The following is a 16,625-nucleotide window of genomic DNA, read 5'->3' as shown; positions in this document are numbered from 1 at the left end:
GTAACATCATTCGAGGGCCATACAAAATTTTCAACTTCACAATCAGCCTGCTGTATTTGGTCAAACATTTCATTAACTCACCCCTAATGCCATGGCAGGGCCAGAACAAATGATTTTGAGGGCCTTATACAGCCCGAGGGCCGGATGGTCCCTGCCCCTGCTGAAGGAGACATATCTATTTAGGAGAGATGAGTGCACAGAATGAGAATGGAGTAGAAATATTATAAGTTACCTGGTTAATTGATTGACTTAGGCAGATAAGTGAGATGCAGCCTACAGTAATGTAGTTTTGTTAGGTGCAGGCACACTTCCACTGTGCAATACACAGGGTAAGCAGTTCGGTCTGAATGGTCTAACATGTGTTAACATTGTTTTCCTCCTCAGCACTGTATGGCTGGGACTGTAAAGTTTAGACTGTTGGCTAATGTTCCTAGTTCGAGGGAATAATCACCAGTCTCCCGGATTATGGCTTATATTCATTTGGTATGATTTTTTTTCTCTTTGTAAATATTCCATGGAAATATCAGTTGACACATTGGCCTGTTATTTAATGAAGGTAACTTCCTCCTTTGCAATATAAGACCTGTAAAACTGGAGTAATTTGCAACTGAACAAAAACAACCGAATCCTAAGTCATTTTTAGTATGAATGCAAAACTTATTGTTTCAATTGATATATATAAAAACATTTAAAAATGGAAACTAAAATAATGAATTTAATTTTATTTTCCTGAGATTTGACTTATTAGGTAAGAAGTCTAGTTTTATCTTTATGAGCATCTTAAAATAATATTTGTGTGCTTATAATGTTCTAGGTGCTATATAAAAATATTTTTAAAAAATGCCTTTTCTCCCCCTCCACCCCCCCTAAAAAAAACAACAACAACAACATAGCTTCAAAGTGAAAACAGACAATAAACAAAAGTAATTATCTATTTGGTATTTTTCTTTCTTTCCTAAGAGTTTTTTCTAATAAAAAAAAATCAAGCAAATAAAGAAATGGCAACAACAAAAAACACATCTTTTCCCAAAAGAATATAATATAAGTTTAGGAATAGGTGCTTTGAGACATGATTCACAATGTTCTGTGACCCATGCAAAGGATGAAAAACCAAAAAAACAATATTCATTTTTTTTCTCTTAAGAAACCTGCTCCCATAGCAGAGCTATAATTTTGGGATAAAAATGTGGAAGAATGGGTTGAGCCATAAGCTGTCATCACACACTGACCGCAGAGATGACTGAAGAAGCGGGGAAGCTCTTTATTGTGAATAGCTTGAACAACTGTTCACAAATGCTTTGGCAGGGCCCCTTTGTACTGCTCGTGTCTGAAGCCCCCATGAGGGCACTAGCCCCCATTTCAGCATTTATGGCTTCAGGTCAGAGGATAATGCTGGGCCCCTTTTAAAAGTACCTGCAAAAGGCTCAATCAGTTCATCTGTCCTTGATGAAATGCTCCTGATAGCAAATTAAAATATGTGCTAGCCTCCTGTAACATAATATTTCCGAGGGTCTAGATTTCCTAGATTCCCACAATTTCACCAGAAAAATATTAAGTTTTGACCATGAAATACACTTTCACTATTAAAGTACAGACCTGTGATCTTGTGGGCTAATAGTTCTGTGATGAGAGTCAGGCTAAGCTCTTCACCTTTCACCGAGCTGGGGGGTGTTAGAGAACCCCCAAGTGTGTACTTGATATTAACCAGATTTTTGAATGGTGAGCTTCTCTTGGTTCACAAATCTGGATGACTCACTAAACTGCCATATTCCTAAAGCATTAAGAATAGTATTTAAACTCAGATTAAAGCAACAGGGAAGAATGCTATGTAAGCCACTGAAAGCTCACAGGAAGCAGAATAAAATAATCCAAAGTTCTTTTTAAATTTTAAAACACTGTCCTGGGGAAAAATGTGTGCAAGTCAGTCTGTGAAGGACCTGGACATATAGGATGGGGTTTGGTTCGATGCACAAAGGGAAGCCCATTCAGAGCTGCATGAGGGTAAGGAGTGTGGGTGTTTAAGCTCATGTTGATCTTTTCCTCTGGACTCTTCTTCCTCAAAGCTCCCATGGCACAACAGGGCAACATTATCATACACACCCCTGCATTCTCTGTATCTGCTTATATCTTATCTGCCTTATTAGAAAATAATCCTATTGAAAGCAACAGTCATATTTTATTTGTTTGTTTATTCATTTATTTTCTTACTTTGGATACCAGCAACTTAGTGTTTGGCTACCGCTGTGCCCATTGAATACCACGCACTGAATGAGGCACCAAGGACACAGATAAAATGACATGGCATGTCTCTTCAGGAACCTGTAGTGTAGAGATGGACTTGAAGACCAAGAGAGGATAAGGGGTTTTCATATTAAGCTCAAGGAGAACACAAATCAATGAGCATTCACATCTAGGGAAGGCTTCGCTTTGTAGTAGACTGATCTTGAAACATGGAAGGTGTGTAGAAGGATCAACGCATGCAAAAGCATGGAGGGAAGAGAAAGTATGGAGGTGTCATGGTACCTATTAAGTTTGGAATTGCCGAAGCAAAAACTAGGAGAGTGTTGTTGAACAGTTATAAAGCCTAGCACACAAAGGATCATAGACCATATTGAGAAATGCATGCTTGATTCCGTAATATTTAGGAGGCCAAAGAGAACCATGACATTAGGAGGGCATGACCAGGTTTATTTTAGAAAGATTACTCTGGTGCCAAGAGAGGAAACACACTGTGTGTGTGTGTGTGTGTGTGTGTGTGTGTGTGTAGGGCAGGGATCAGGGTGACACTAAATGCTGAAAGACCAATTCAATGATGACATAGATTTTCATTCTGTCAATCAACCCTGCATTCAAATATTTGTTCAGTGCCTCCTGTATAGGAGATTTCTACAAATGTTTTAAAAATTAATTCATATTCCAAGTCGATAAAATAAGGACTATACCCATTTTTTTCTATACCCATTTTGGATATGAAGAAACTGAGCCTCAAGGAGGCTGACACCATACAAAAACTTAATCTCACAGAAATTAAATCACCTGCCCAGGGTCACACACATATCTTAAGTGGTTTTTGGGTTCCAATCTTGTACCAAAGCTTTTTTAAAAAAATATGTTTTTATTGATTTTTATTTTAGAGAGAGAAGAAGGGAGAGGGAGAGAGAGAAACATAGATTGGCTGCCTCCTGCTCACCCCCTACTAAAAAGTGAGCCTGCAACCTGAGCATGTGCCCTGACCAGGAATTGAAGGGGTGAACTTTTGGTGCATGGGTGGCTCAACCAACTGAGCCATACCAGCCAGAGCTTATACCAAAGCTTTTTATACCACACTTGTGATATTTGCTGAAATGAGAGGCAATAAGCTTTATTGAAAAATGGGATTAGACTAAGAATCAAGATGTCTAGATTTTTAAAATATATATTTATTAAATATATTTTAATTGATTTTAGAGAGGAAGGAAGAGGGAGAGATAGAAACATCAATGATAGAGAGAATCATTGATCCGCTGCTTCCTGCACACCCCCTACTGGGGATCCAGCCTGCAACTTGGGCATGTGCCCTTGACCAGAATCAAACCTGGGACCCTTCAGTCCGCAGGCTGACGCTCTATCCACTGAGCCAAACCAGCTAGGGTCTGACTGCAGATTTTTAGATGAAATCTTCTATGCAACAACATACCTCAGGGGAAACTTCTGTGATTCCAAATTGGGATAAACTTTGATGCAAAACATTGGTATTAAGTGAACGCAGCACTTCCTCAGATGGCAGGGCGTCAGAAATGCCTCCTTTTTGGTTTAAGGGAGACACAAAGAGTTCCACACTGTTCTTCTTTCCCTAGTAAAAGCAGATTATTTGTACATGTTAATAGACATTTCCAAACACTTTGGGGAAGTATTTTTACCTTCCTCTAGAAACACCACAGAAAATTGGAACCCTGGAATCTTAAAAGGCATCTTGGAGATTACATTTATTAGTTATTCTCTGGTACACTTAAGAATACCGGCCCAGAGCCCAAAGTCTTCAAATGGCCTTCTTTCAAGTAATTGACATCTCAATATTTGTAATTTTAAATTTCATTGGATGCTGGTATTCCCCCCACCACCACTATTTATGCCCTCTAGCCCTCCTCCACCTCCACCTCCACCTCCACCCACCTTCCCCACCCCCGCACACTCACCACACCATTGTCCATGTCCATGAGTCCTATCTTTCTGTTTTTCCTTTGTTGTTCAATCCCTCCATGCCCCCTGCCTCCCCATGCCCATCCCAGAGCTGTCAGACTGCTCTCTATTTGTGAGTCTCTCTATTTTGTTTGTTTTCAAATATACTGTTCAGATGTTCCCTGAGTAATTGTGTTTAAAGAAGCATTATAAAATCAAGCGAATTAAATAAAACCTAATGCAATAGTACAGTTATTAGACATTGCTACTCCATTTTTTCCTTGTAACTTGTATTACTGGAAGGCTGGAATCACTAAGGAAGGTGACGCTGCATGAGCTTTGAAGTTGCTTCCCTGATTCTGTTCTTCACCTCAAACGTCACACTTTTAAAGTCTATCCCTTGGGTAGAAATGCAGGATACTTTCCTATTAGTATGAAATGCAGAGAGAAGGGTTTTTTTCCCTACCATAAATGGCAGGTGGGACACATACAAAATAAACACACCACGGAAATCTATCAGAGTCTCTTTAAAAGTTATATATATCACATACTTATGGGAGGAATTATTGCTAGTCTTTTCTTTTTGACATGGAGTTCTCTCATGTTAGAAAATTTTCTTTTAATGCCATTTACCAGAAGTTCACCCAAGTATAAAATACTACTAGCAATCCAGAAAACAAAACACATTTCCGTGTTTGCAGGGAACAACAGACAATGACTAAGTATGGCATAATACTGATGTCAAATGTGTCTATAATAATTTAAATAGTTTGTGACCTAATAACAACAGTAGCGAGAATAGAGCACTTGTTTTTTGCCTGGAACACTCTTATGTACCTTAAATCTGTTATCTCATTTAATGCTTAAAACCCCTCCAGGACAAAGGTGTTATAGTTCTCTCCATTTTGCAATTGAAGACATGTAAGTAGGTTGCCTACAGTCATACAGTTATACAGTCATACAGCCAAGCTGGAAATGGGGTACGGTTATGTCTCCTAAGTACATGCTCTTCATCACCATGCTCTGCTGCCTGGGGTATCATCATAACTCTACCCATTATAAAAACTGCTCCTAGGAACAGGTGTAATAAATGCCACTAACATTCTCCAGGGATATGCGTGTTCCTGCCTGGGTGTGGCAAATCCCTTTCTACCCCTGCAAAGAGCTAAGTCATCTATAGTACCTACATCTCGACATCTCATTTAAATAAGACACTTTGGATATAAAACCCATTTCCCTCTTTTAGGGCACTAAGAAATACTGTATTTCCTCTTTTATGGTACTGAGCTAAAAACTTCGGTTTTTAAGCTTATTTGATCCCAGAAAATAGTTGACTTAGAGAATAAAGTCATTATGGGGAATGAAACAACTCACTCCTCCACACACACATAACAATGAAAAGAAACAAAATCCCGAAACCCACGTAAAAAGCAAATTCTTCTCCATAGCTGGAAATAGGATGTTGATTCGATAGAAAGCTGAGCTCCAGCAGGAGAATCAGAATTTAAGGCCAGGGGACTGTGCGGTCCTGGCTTGAGTTCCCACTGCAGTGGAAATTAAGAACAATTGTAAAACTGTAAGATGATTCCCAAGTCCCTTTTTGCAGGAACCTTAGGTAATTAGCTTTTTACAAAGAGAAAGTCATCCGCTTTGAATTTGCCTTTCTCTGCCTTTGCTCATGCCCGCCTTCAGGTGCAGATGGGAACAAGCGGTTGGATGACATCAAGGTTCCCAAACACTGAGTAAAGCGGGGAAGGAAGGATGTGGGTGATTGATTGATAGATGGGTCTAAAGTGGGCTCTATTCATAAAACCCTTTGGGTTTGCCTCATTCCCACCCACATACCTATCCAAGTTTTCTCTAGGCTTTTCAGAACCATCTATTCTTGCATTCCATTTGGAGTGCTGTCCTCAAGGATTGGTTTTCCTTTATTTTTAACCAAAATCCTCTGTGCATTCAGTATCCTTCATCCTATTGCTATCCTTGAAGGAGTTTTCATAGCTGCCTCATGGAGACAATGCTTTCACTGATGCAGAAGGTTTAACTTTTAGGAAGAATGTTTTGGGTGTAATGTCAGGTTGGTGAGACTAGTATGTTGGGCCGCTCTATTCATACCTACCAGGGTACTAGCCTTGAACTATGAGAGGGTTAATACACTTTTTCTGTAAAAGGCCAGAGAGCAAGTATTTTAACCTTTGATTTAGCCCAACAATCTGTTAGAATGACTCAGCTCTGTCACTGTAACGTGAAAGTAGCCATAGTCAATATGTAAACAAATGACTGTGGCTTATTGCAATAAAACTTTCTTTACCAAAACCATTGGTATGCTAGATTTGGCTCAGGGGCCATAACACTACAGCATAGGTGTTTCAAATTATTGTTCTTTATTATTGAGACCTTCAAGAAAGATCAAAGCCTGTGTCTGGGAACGTGAAATGGAGGCATCTTACAATGAGGCGATTGATGTGCACTTGCTGGGGTAAGAGTCCTAACGCGGCCGCCACTCCCTGGCGGAATATCCGGAGCAGGGTTATGTTCAGCTTGTTGACATCCATTTGCAGTGTCTGGGGGGAAAAAAGAAATTCAAATTATAGTTAAATGTTTGGTTCAGGATATTCAGTTCCTGACTGACGACTGACCGGAACAATTTCTGTGACTTTGATAAATTTACACTCATGGTGCTTTGTTGCATTTTTAATGGAGATAACATTGTAGGGATGTTTTATGTGAAATTGTAAATGGTGTCAGTTAAAAAGATGGTGCACTGTCTAGTTAATAATAATGATGCAATTTGTCTAGTTACAATCAATAAGGCATATGCATGAACAATTCATAAAGAATTTCACTAAAATGTATGTTTGTTTAGTTAGCTTGATTTCAATTCCAGATTACAGAATGGAGTATGGGGCCAAGTGTATTTCAGCAATCCAAGCTGAAGGACAGCTTTAATTTGTGTTCACACACAGTCACAGGCAGGAAGATGCTGTGTAAGTCCCATAACACCAGACTTGGCAGTTTCTCTATATACTAGCTATGATTGGATGCCAATGCAAGGCAAAGAATGAGGTGCAATAACACATTTACAAACTCTGGTAAAGAAACCAATGGTACTGATGATTTGGCCTAACGTAAACAATTCTTATTCAGTTGTTTGGGCAAACACTCTTAATTTTTAAGTTGTTTTGGAAAAAGATAACTAAACATTTAAAAATTCCTAAAAAATACAAACAAGTTGTAAAATTAATAATAATAGCCTTCATTTAAGTCATGGGTGCCATTCATACACTTAAACCATAAATTATTATTTTTAAAATGCATCTTAATCATTTGAGATATCACATAAGATGGGGAAGACAAATCTTTATGCATTTAATCTATAATAATAAAAGCGTAATATGCTAATTAGACCGGACATCCTTCCAGACGAAGCCAGGGCTGTGAGGGAAGCCTGAGTCCCGGGTGCCACAGAGAAGCTGGTGCCAGAAGCTGGGGAAAGGAAGGCCTACTATTGCACGAATTTCATGCATTGGGCCTCTAGTACATAAATATTTGATAAGATTTTATTTTTACCCCCTTCATCTTTCTTCCATCCTCTATCCCATTTTGCCTGTATCAATGAGCTTTATATTTTATACTTCACATAAAAGAGAGATCATTTAATATTTGTCTTTGTCTGTCTAGACTTATTTCACCTAGCACAGTGGTCGGCAAACTGCGGCTCGTGAGCCGCGGTTTGCCGCTTTGTTGACTAATGAGTTTGCCGACCACTGACCTAGCATAATGAATGCCCTTGAGGTCCATCCACATTGGAGCAAATGTCAAGGTTTCATTCATTTTTTTGTGACTGAATATTATTCCATTATATGTAGATGTAGATGTAGATGTAGATGTAGATGTAGCTATAGATAGATAGAGATATCACAAATTCTTTATACATTAATCCATCAATGAACTCTTAGGTTGTTTTCATATCTTGGCAGTTGTAAGCAATGTTGCAATGAACATGGGGTGCATATACCTTTCCAATTTAGTTTTTTCATTTTCGTCAGATAAATACCCAGAGGTGGAATTGCTGGATCATATGCTGGTTCTATTTTTAAAATTTTGAGGAATCACCATACTGTTTTCCTTTAGTGGCTACTCCAACTTACTTTCCTACCAAGAGTGCTCAAGGGTTTCCTTTTCTCCACATCTTCACCAACACTTGTTATTTCTTATCTTTTTTTATAATAGCCATTCTAACATGTGTTAGGTGATATCCCATTGTGATTTTGATTTGCATTTCCCTTATGATTAATAATGTTGATCATCTTTTCATGTACCAGTTGGCCATCTTTAGAAAAATGTCTATTTATATCTCCTGCCCATTTTTAAATTGGATTTTTTTTTGTTTGTTTTGTTTTGTTACTGAGTGTATGAGTTCTTTGAATCTTGGATATTAACCTCTTATCAGATATACAATTTGCAAATATTTTCTCCCATTCAAGTAGGTTGCCTTTTTTATTCTGTCAATTGCTTGCCTTGCTATGTAGAATATTTTTAGTTTGATGTAGTCCCACTTGTTTATTTTTACTTTTGTTTTGCTTTAACTTTTGGTGTCAAATTAAAAATATAATTGCCAAGGCCTATGTCAGGGGTTTACCACATGTTTTCTTCTAAGAGTTTTTTGCTTTCAGGTCTTATGTTCTAGTCTTTAATCCATTTTTCAGTTAACTTTTGCATATGGTATAAGATAATGGTCCCAATTCATGTTTTTGTATGTGGCTGTCCAGTTTTCCCAACACTATTTATTGAAGAGACTGTCCTTTCCCCATTGTATATTCTTGGCTCCTTTGCCATAAATTATTTGTGGGTTTATTTCTGGACTCTCCATTCTTTTCCATTAAGCTATGTGTCTGTTTTTATGCCAAAACCATGCTGTTTTAATTACTATAGCTTTGTAACAGAATATGAAATTAGGGAGTGTGATACCTCCCATATTGTTCTTCTTTATCAACATTGCTTTGGCTATCCAGTGTCCTTTGTGGCTCCTTATAACTTTTAGGATTTTTTATTTTATTTCTGTGAAAAATGACATTGGAAGTTTGATAAGATTGCATTGAATCTGTACATTGCTTTAGGTAGTATGAAAATTTTAACAATGTTAATTTTTCCAGCACCTGAGAACAAAATATCTTCCATTTTTTGTGTGCATCTTCTTAAATGTCTTCACTTCTGTCTTGTAGTTTTCAGCATCCATGTCGGTCACCTCTTTGGTTAAATTTATTCCTTGGCATTTTATTTTTTTAAATGAAATTATAAATGGAATTTTTTCTTAATTTCACTTTCTTACAGTTCATTATTAGTGTATAAAAATGCAACAGGTTTTTTTTTGTATTGATTTTGTAATCTACAATATTATTGAATTAATTTATTAATTTTAACAGTTTTTTGATAGAGTCTTTAGCGTTTTCTATATATAATATCATGTAATCTTCAAATAGTGACAGTTTTACTTTTTATCCAATTTAGATGCCGTTTATTTTTTATTTTTTTCTTGCCTAATTGATCTGGCTAGGACTTCCATTATCACGTTGAATAAAGGTAGTGAGAGTGAGCATCCTAACCTTGTTCCTGATCTTAGAAGAGCTTTCTCAGCTTTTCATCATCTATATATATAAAAGCTTAAGCGGCCATTATGACGGAATGTCCAGAATGACTGGAACAACTGACCACCAGGGGGCAGATGATCAACACAGAGCTGCCCCCAGCCCGCAGGCCCCAATTGCCCATGGGGCCTACCGGCCAACTTCCTGGTCCCCCTGGACAGTAGACCCCAATTGTGGTTGGGCCCCGGGGCTGGACGGGGAGCCAGGGGTGGGTGGCAGCAGACGCGGTCTCTTTCCTAGGCGGGCTGGGACCCTCCTTGAGCTGGCGGCCAACCTCCTGGTTTCCTCCTCCTGTCCTTCCCCCAGCTGGCAGGCCCCAATTGGCCTGCTGCCCACCTGCCTCGGTGGTGGTTGGCCCCTCCCCCAGGCTGGCAGGCCCCGATCGCCTGATCAGGGCTGGGCGTGGGCTGGGACAGGGAACTGGGGGTGGATGGCAGTGGATGCAGGAAGAAGGAGGGGGGAAGGTGGGGAACCACAGGGTGTCAGTGAAGGAAGGAGGAGGGAGGAGGCGGAAAGGCAGGGAGGCAGGGAACCGTGTGGTGGCGCGTGGGTGGCGAGGGAAGGAGGAGGCGGGAAGGTGGGGAACCTGATTGGGTCTGATCACCAGCCAGGCCTTGGGACCTCATGAACTTCATACACTGGGCCTCTAGTTGAATATGATTTTAGCTGTGGACTTGTCATATATGACCTTTATTATGCTGAGGTATGTTCCCTCTAAACCCTCTTTGTTGAGTTTTTCATAAATAGATGTTGAATTTTGTCAAATTCTTTTTCTACATTTATTGATATGACATATGATTTTTATCCTTAATTTTGTTAATCTGGTATATAACATTGACTGATTTGCAGATGTTGAACCATCTTTGCAACTCTGTAATAAATCCCACTTGATCATGGTATAACATCTTTTTTTATTATCCTCAGCTGAGCATATATTTTTATTAATTTTTAGAGAGAGAGGAAGTGGTAGAGGGAGGGATAGAGAGATAAGAAAACATCAATTGGTTGCCTCCCGTAAACTTCCTGACCTGGGATTAAACCCCCAACCTAGGTATGTGCCCTGACTAGGAATTGAACCTGCAACCTTTTGGTGTATGGGACAATGCTCCAACCAACTGAACAACTGACCAGGGATGGTATAACATCCTTTTAACCTATTGTTGAATTTAGTTTGCTAATATTTTGTTGAGGATTTTTGCATCTATGTTCATCGTTACAGAGACCTGTAATTTTCTTTTCTGGTGACATCCTTGTCTGGTTTTCATATCAGGGTAATGCTGGCTTCATAAAGTGAGTTTAGAAAAGTTCCCTACTCTTCTATTTTTTGTAAGAATTTGAAAAAGATTGGTATAACTCTGTTTTTGAATGTTTGGTAGAATTCACCAAGGAAGCCATCTGGTCCCGGACTTTGTTTATTAGGAAGTTTTTGATTATTGATTCAAACTCCTTATTATTAAACAATCTGGTCAGATTTTCTATTTCTTCATAATTCACTTTTTAAAAAAATATATTATATTGATTTCTTACAGAGAGGAAAGGGAGAGGATAGATAGTTAGAAACATCGATGAGAGAGAAACATTGACCAGCTGCCTCCTGCACACCTCCCACTGGGGATGTGCCTGCAACCCAGGTACATGCCCTTGACTGGAATCGAACCTGGGACCCTTAAGTCCGCAGGCCAACGCTCTATCCATTGAGCCAAACGGGTCAGGGCCATAATTCACTTTTGGTAAATTGTATGTTCCTAGGAATTTATCCATTACTTATAGGTTGTCCAATTTGTTGACATATAATTGTTCCTAGTAGTCTCTTATAATCCTTGATATTTTTGTAGTATCAGTTGTAATAGCTCCTTGCTTACTTTTGATTTTTTAATAATGCAGTTATAAATCCTTATGCATTTATTATATATTTATAGTGTTTAATTCATAAACTGGATCATAATAGGTTATCAATAACTGTTGGATGGCTGCAGCATCATTTATTCTATAAAATTAGGCACACTTCTATGTGGTACACTTCTCTGATGGGGAGATTCGCTTACAAGTGTAAACTACTCTAGTACAAGGGCTTTCTCCCAGTTAGATCTAAAAGGAGAATGATAGTGCTTCAAGATTTTATTGTCTTCTTAGGAAACAATACATTTTCTATCCATAAAGTTGGTACAAAATAAGTGATTGGAAACTGGACCAAATGCTCAATGCTACAAGAATCAGAGGGAACTGGGGAGGTCAAAAGAGGACTAGTGGTCACAGTAGACATGATGGACCCATTGAAGCTCCAGAGGGCCCTGTACCATAGGATCTTCTCATGGGGAAGGGGTCACAGGGTTTGGTCATGTTAGAGCTGAAACTGGACTTCCTGGAAAAATCTGCGTTCCAGAAAAGGGCACACCATTCACAAACTCCACCTAACAGCCCAACTAAGAGATACATTTTGCTTCTGGAGAGAAGGGAAAGAATCCTGTTGGGAATCGGTAGAAAAGCTACTTCAAAAGCAATGCTACCAGTAATACATTTTCTATTAAATACAAACTAATAGCCCTAGCTGCTTTGGCTCAGTGGATAGAGCGACGGCCTACAGATTGAAGAGTCCTGGGTTCGATTCCGGTCAAGGGCTCGATGCCCAGGTTGCGGGCTCAATCCCCAGTGGGGGGCGTGCAGGAGGCAGCCAATCAATGATTCTCTCTCATCATTGATGTTTCCATCTCTCTATCCCTCTCCCTTCCTCTCTGAAATAAATTTAAATATATATATATATATATATATATACAAACTATCTAATAGTACACAATTGTTTGCTATACTATTATCTGTATTTTTGTACTTTTCTATAGTCTAAAGGTGTTCCCAATAACAACATAATTTAATACAGAAAATAAGAAGAGCTCGACTCTGAAGGATAAGTAGGATTTGGAAATGCAGTGATGAGAAAAACACTATGCGTTTAAGCATGCTTTATGTATCCACCTGGAAAACCCAAGATATTAGAAAAATTCAGTCCACCTGGTAGCTCTGAGAAACAGAAGCTCCTTTTATCCAACAGCTGACTTTCAGCTCCGCAAGGTTGCAGAAGCTGCAATAGATATGGGACATTGTACTTGAGATGGTTTACTCTCCTTCTTGTGCAAGGCAAAGATGGGTTCCTTAGTTCACACAAACCCTGCTGAGGAACCATGGACTTCTGGCTCCCCAGCAGTGTTTGCCAGGCAGGGTGAGCAGGCAGGGACTGTCCCTGATCCCCACGGGCAAAATTTGGAGCCGATGGTCTGTGCTGGGTATTGAGAGTCAAGGGCTTGTGTACACACTTGAGAACTCAATTCCCAGGACCATGATCATCCGGAGGCTTGTTACTGTGGAAACAGCATTCAAGTCTAAGTTCCTCGGAGTGCATGGTAAATGGAAGTGAAATGAGAACTCAAGATTAGAATTTACAAAGGAAAAGAAAGGAAACTGTTTGAAAAAAAATAAAAGCTGTTCATTTGAAACAGAAATTTAGGTTGCCTAACTAAAGTGAATAAATAAGGTGAAGCAGTTAGTTTAAACCACAATTGTCTGGTTTATTGCATCAAAACATTTGAATAATTTGCCTCAGTTCTGTTTGCCTGTGAAAAGCTGGATTGACTCCACAATGAAGGTATTTCTGATTGTTCCCCATAAAATAATGATGATAAAATATAATACAGACAGGAAAATATATGTTCGAGGGCCTAATAAGTGCCAGACATTTTACATGAGTGCTATTAAAAAATAGAGAGAAAGGACTCTAGACAAAGAGAATTTTATTTCAGAGAAAATAAAAGTATACGGGTTGCTGTAGTCAGAGGATATATGCTTCTGGAGAAATTCGCAGCTTCTCCTCCTCCTGTGATGTGAAGTTGTAACAACTGAGATAGAATATAAAGTTCCATGGCAATATCAACAGTTACCAAACAACAGTGAACGATACATAGTCTGAATAGTCAACACATTCGGTTATTTCTATCACTTAACACCGTGGTCGGCAAACTGCGGCTCGCAAGCCACATGCGGCTCTTTGGCCTCTTGAGTGTGGCTCTTCCACAAAATACCACGGCCTGGGCGAGTCTATTTTGAAGAAGCGGCGTTAGAAGAAATTTAAGTTTAAAAAATTTGGCTCTCCAAAGAAATTTAAAACGTTGTACTGTTGATATTTGGCTCTGTTGACTAATGAGTTTGCCGATCACTGACTTAACACAAAAATTTCATTAAGTTCAAAGAGATTAAAATTCTCTTTCTCAAGGCAAATGCTAAGCCACTTAACAGTAGTAAATAATGTAGTTACTATCCAAGAACAATTGAGTGTTTTTTTACTGATATTACAAATATATGAACGTACAGGAAAAAATTAAACAACATAATAAAGATTTAAAACTCCATCTCTATTTAAATTGTTTGGGCCTCTGCCTTGTTATGAGGTTCCTGAGTCAATTCCTTTTACCTGGGGCCTTCCTTGGTCCTTTCCCTCCTTACTGCTCCCCATAACAAGGTAAGTGCCACTTTGCAATAAGACTTTCTTGGTCACCAGACTGTCCACTAAAGTAGGGGAAGCCTATGAGTCTTAGCTATAAATCAATCTGATGCAACTGATTAAGATGTAGCATTTGAATTTAGGTACCAGCATGCTTAAGTTCTAAATATGTGGTTGGCTTTCAGCTATTTGTTTTGAAAGGAAGGCTGAATTATTTTTGCCTGGGGGTGGGGTAGGTTTCTGAATGTTAGCTCCTTCTTGATGTTATTAGACAGCCCGGACTGCCACCTGGTTATCCTGAGGAAGTGTCCGGCCACATCCAGGGGCCCAGTTTTGGGGAGGAAGGCCAAATGGCCATCTCTCTTCCTAAAGAAATGGCCTCAAAGCCCCTGAGAGAAGTCCAGTCTCAATTCCCAACAGACAAAAAATAACTCAGGTTCCTTCAGGACCAAAGCCTGTCGGGAGGATTCCACCCACCTCTCGATAACCTTATTGTGTCTTCTTTGCGACCTGGAATCTCCGACTCCATTCTTGGTAAGCAGTTAGATTGGCAAGTGAACTCCAGGAATAAAAGCAAAAGTTTCTCTGTCTATGTCTTTGAACCTTGAAGAAAACCCTGACTCATGGGAGGCATTTATACCATCACTCAGTCCCTTCTTATAATTCTCTGCATTGTCCTCTGCTATTACTTACAAACTAGTGATTTTTATTTCCATATTGCACATCCCCACCTTTTCCAGAGTCTTATACCTGCTTCCCGCTACCTGAATGTTCCATACTGCAAACCCAGTATTACCAAACTGAGCTTACATTTTCCCTCTCCTCATCCACAAATTTACTTCTAATTTCTATATTTTATTCTACTCTGACTTTTACTGTTGACAGCATTACAGATATCCTCCATATCCCCCCACTTTGCCCCGGAAGTACCATATTTGGAAGTCCTGTTGACTTGACTTTCTTTTCCTTCTGTGTCACCCCACCATCATGACATCCCATTAATTATCAAGTTCTGCCAAAATATCTCTTGAATGTGAATCCATCTTCTCATCATCTATATTTCCACCATCTTAGGCCAACACCATGTTTATCTGGACTGCGGTCTTTAACTCATTCGCCAAATGAACACCATCGTAATCTGTGCAAAATGCTAGCCCAATCAAGTCACTCCTTTGCTTCAAATACTTTGAGGAAATCTCATTTTCTAATGAAAGATTCTAACTCCGTGGTTCCCTCCAGTCTTACCTCCCAGCCCTTCCACCATGCACATTCTACTTGGGTTGCTCCCAAGATGTATTCAACATGCCACGTCCTTTTCAAGTGGTGTCAGTGCACCTGGAGGTCACGGGATGGGCACCTTCCTTCTTGGAGACTCAGCTCAAAGACCACCCTGTCAGCCTTCCATGGCTTCCCGGCCCCTCCTGTGCTTGCATTTTTCAGTTCTCTAATAGCACTCTGAATTACACTTCAGTTAACTTGGTCTAAATTTTTGTGATAGAAACTTCATACTTATTTCAAAAAATTTAAGATATAGGAAGATATAGTTAAAAAGTGAAAGTATACTTGTCCTCTTCTAACCCTTCATTCCAATCCCCAGAAATAGCACAGCTATTTCTTGTGGATGTTTCCAGATGTTGTCTGTGTATATGTTATATACAAATAATATGTGCATATTATACATCATGTATATTACTATTAAATACAATAGGATCAAACTATACGAATTGTTCCACTTCCCGCTTTTCCCACTTATTAACATATCTGGGATATAGTTCTATATTTATAATATATATACTATTGTCAAATATCATGTTTTAATTCTTATTGAATAATTCCTTGCTTTTCAAAAAATATGCTTTTATTGATTTTTACAGAGAGGAAGAAAAAGGGATAGAGAGATAGAAGCATTTCTCTCTCTCTGCCTTCTGCACACCCTCTATTCGGGATTGAACCCAGGCATGTGCCCTGACCGGGAATTGAACCAGTGACCACTTGGGTCAACTCTCAACCATTGAGCCACACTGGCCAGCCTTCCTTATTTTTAATAGGTTAGCTTATCCCATTCACTTTTATTACCTTAAGTAATATAAATTGTATTACTTTATGTTATCTTATTTGTGTTTTTCCTTTTTTAGTTTTCTATCTTTTGCTGTATGGTCTTTTGTCCTTATTGTTGTTCTACATTTTTTCTTCCAGTGTCTATATTTATAATATTAAATATTATATGTTAATATTTTAAAATGGTTATTTCTTAATTTATAAACTTTAGAAAGTTTTTAACTTCCTACCTACTATGAAAAACGAGAAAATATACATCTCTTCCCACCTAT

General features: G+C 38.9%; 1 protein-coding gene across 1 annotated transcript in view; it reads right to left on the bottom strand.

Moving 5' to 3' along the window:
• Positions 1–16,625, bottom strand: part of PTPRR (protein tyrosine phosphatase receptor type R) — a 248,135-nt gene that overhangs the window by 107,387 nt on the left and 124,123 nt on the right. The window contains exons 3-4 of the mRNA XM_080660473.1: positions 6,609–6,722; positions 3,677–3,832 (exon numbers count right to left, since the gene is read on the bottom strand). Coding sequence (XP_080516599.1) covers positions 3,677–3,832; positions 6,609–6,722 — 270 coding nt within the window. The remainder of the gene's footprint in view (positions 1–3,676; positions 3,833–6,608; positions 6,723–16,625) is intronic.

Source organism: Plecotus auritus, assembly GCF_963455305.1.
Source record: "Plecotus auritus genome assembly, chromosome: 3".
NCBI lineage: Eukaryota > Metazoa > Chordata > Mammalia > Chiroptera > Vespertilionidae > Plecotus > Plecotus auritus.
Note: the sequence above shows the minus strand (reverse complement) of the source record. Positions and strands in the feature narration are given on the sequence as shown.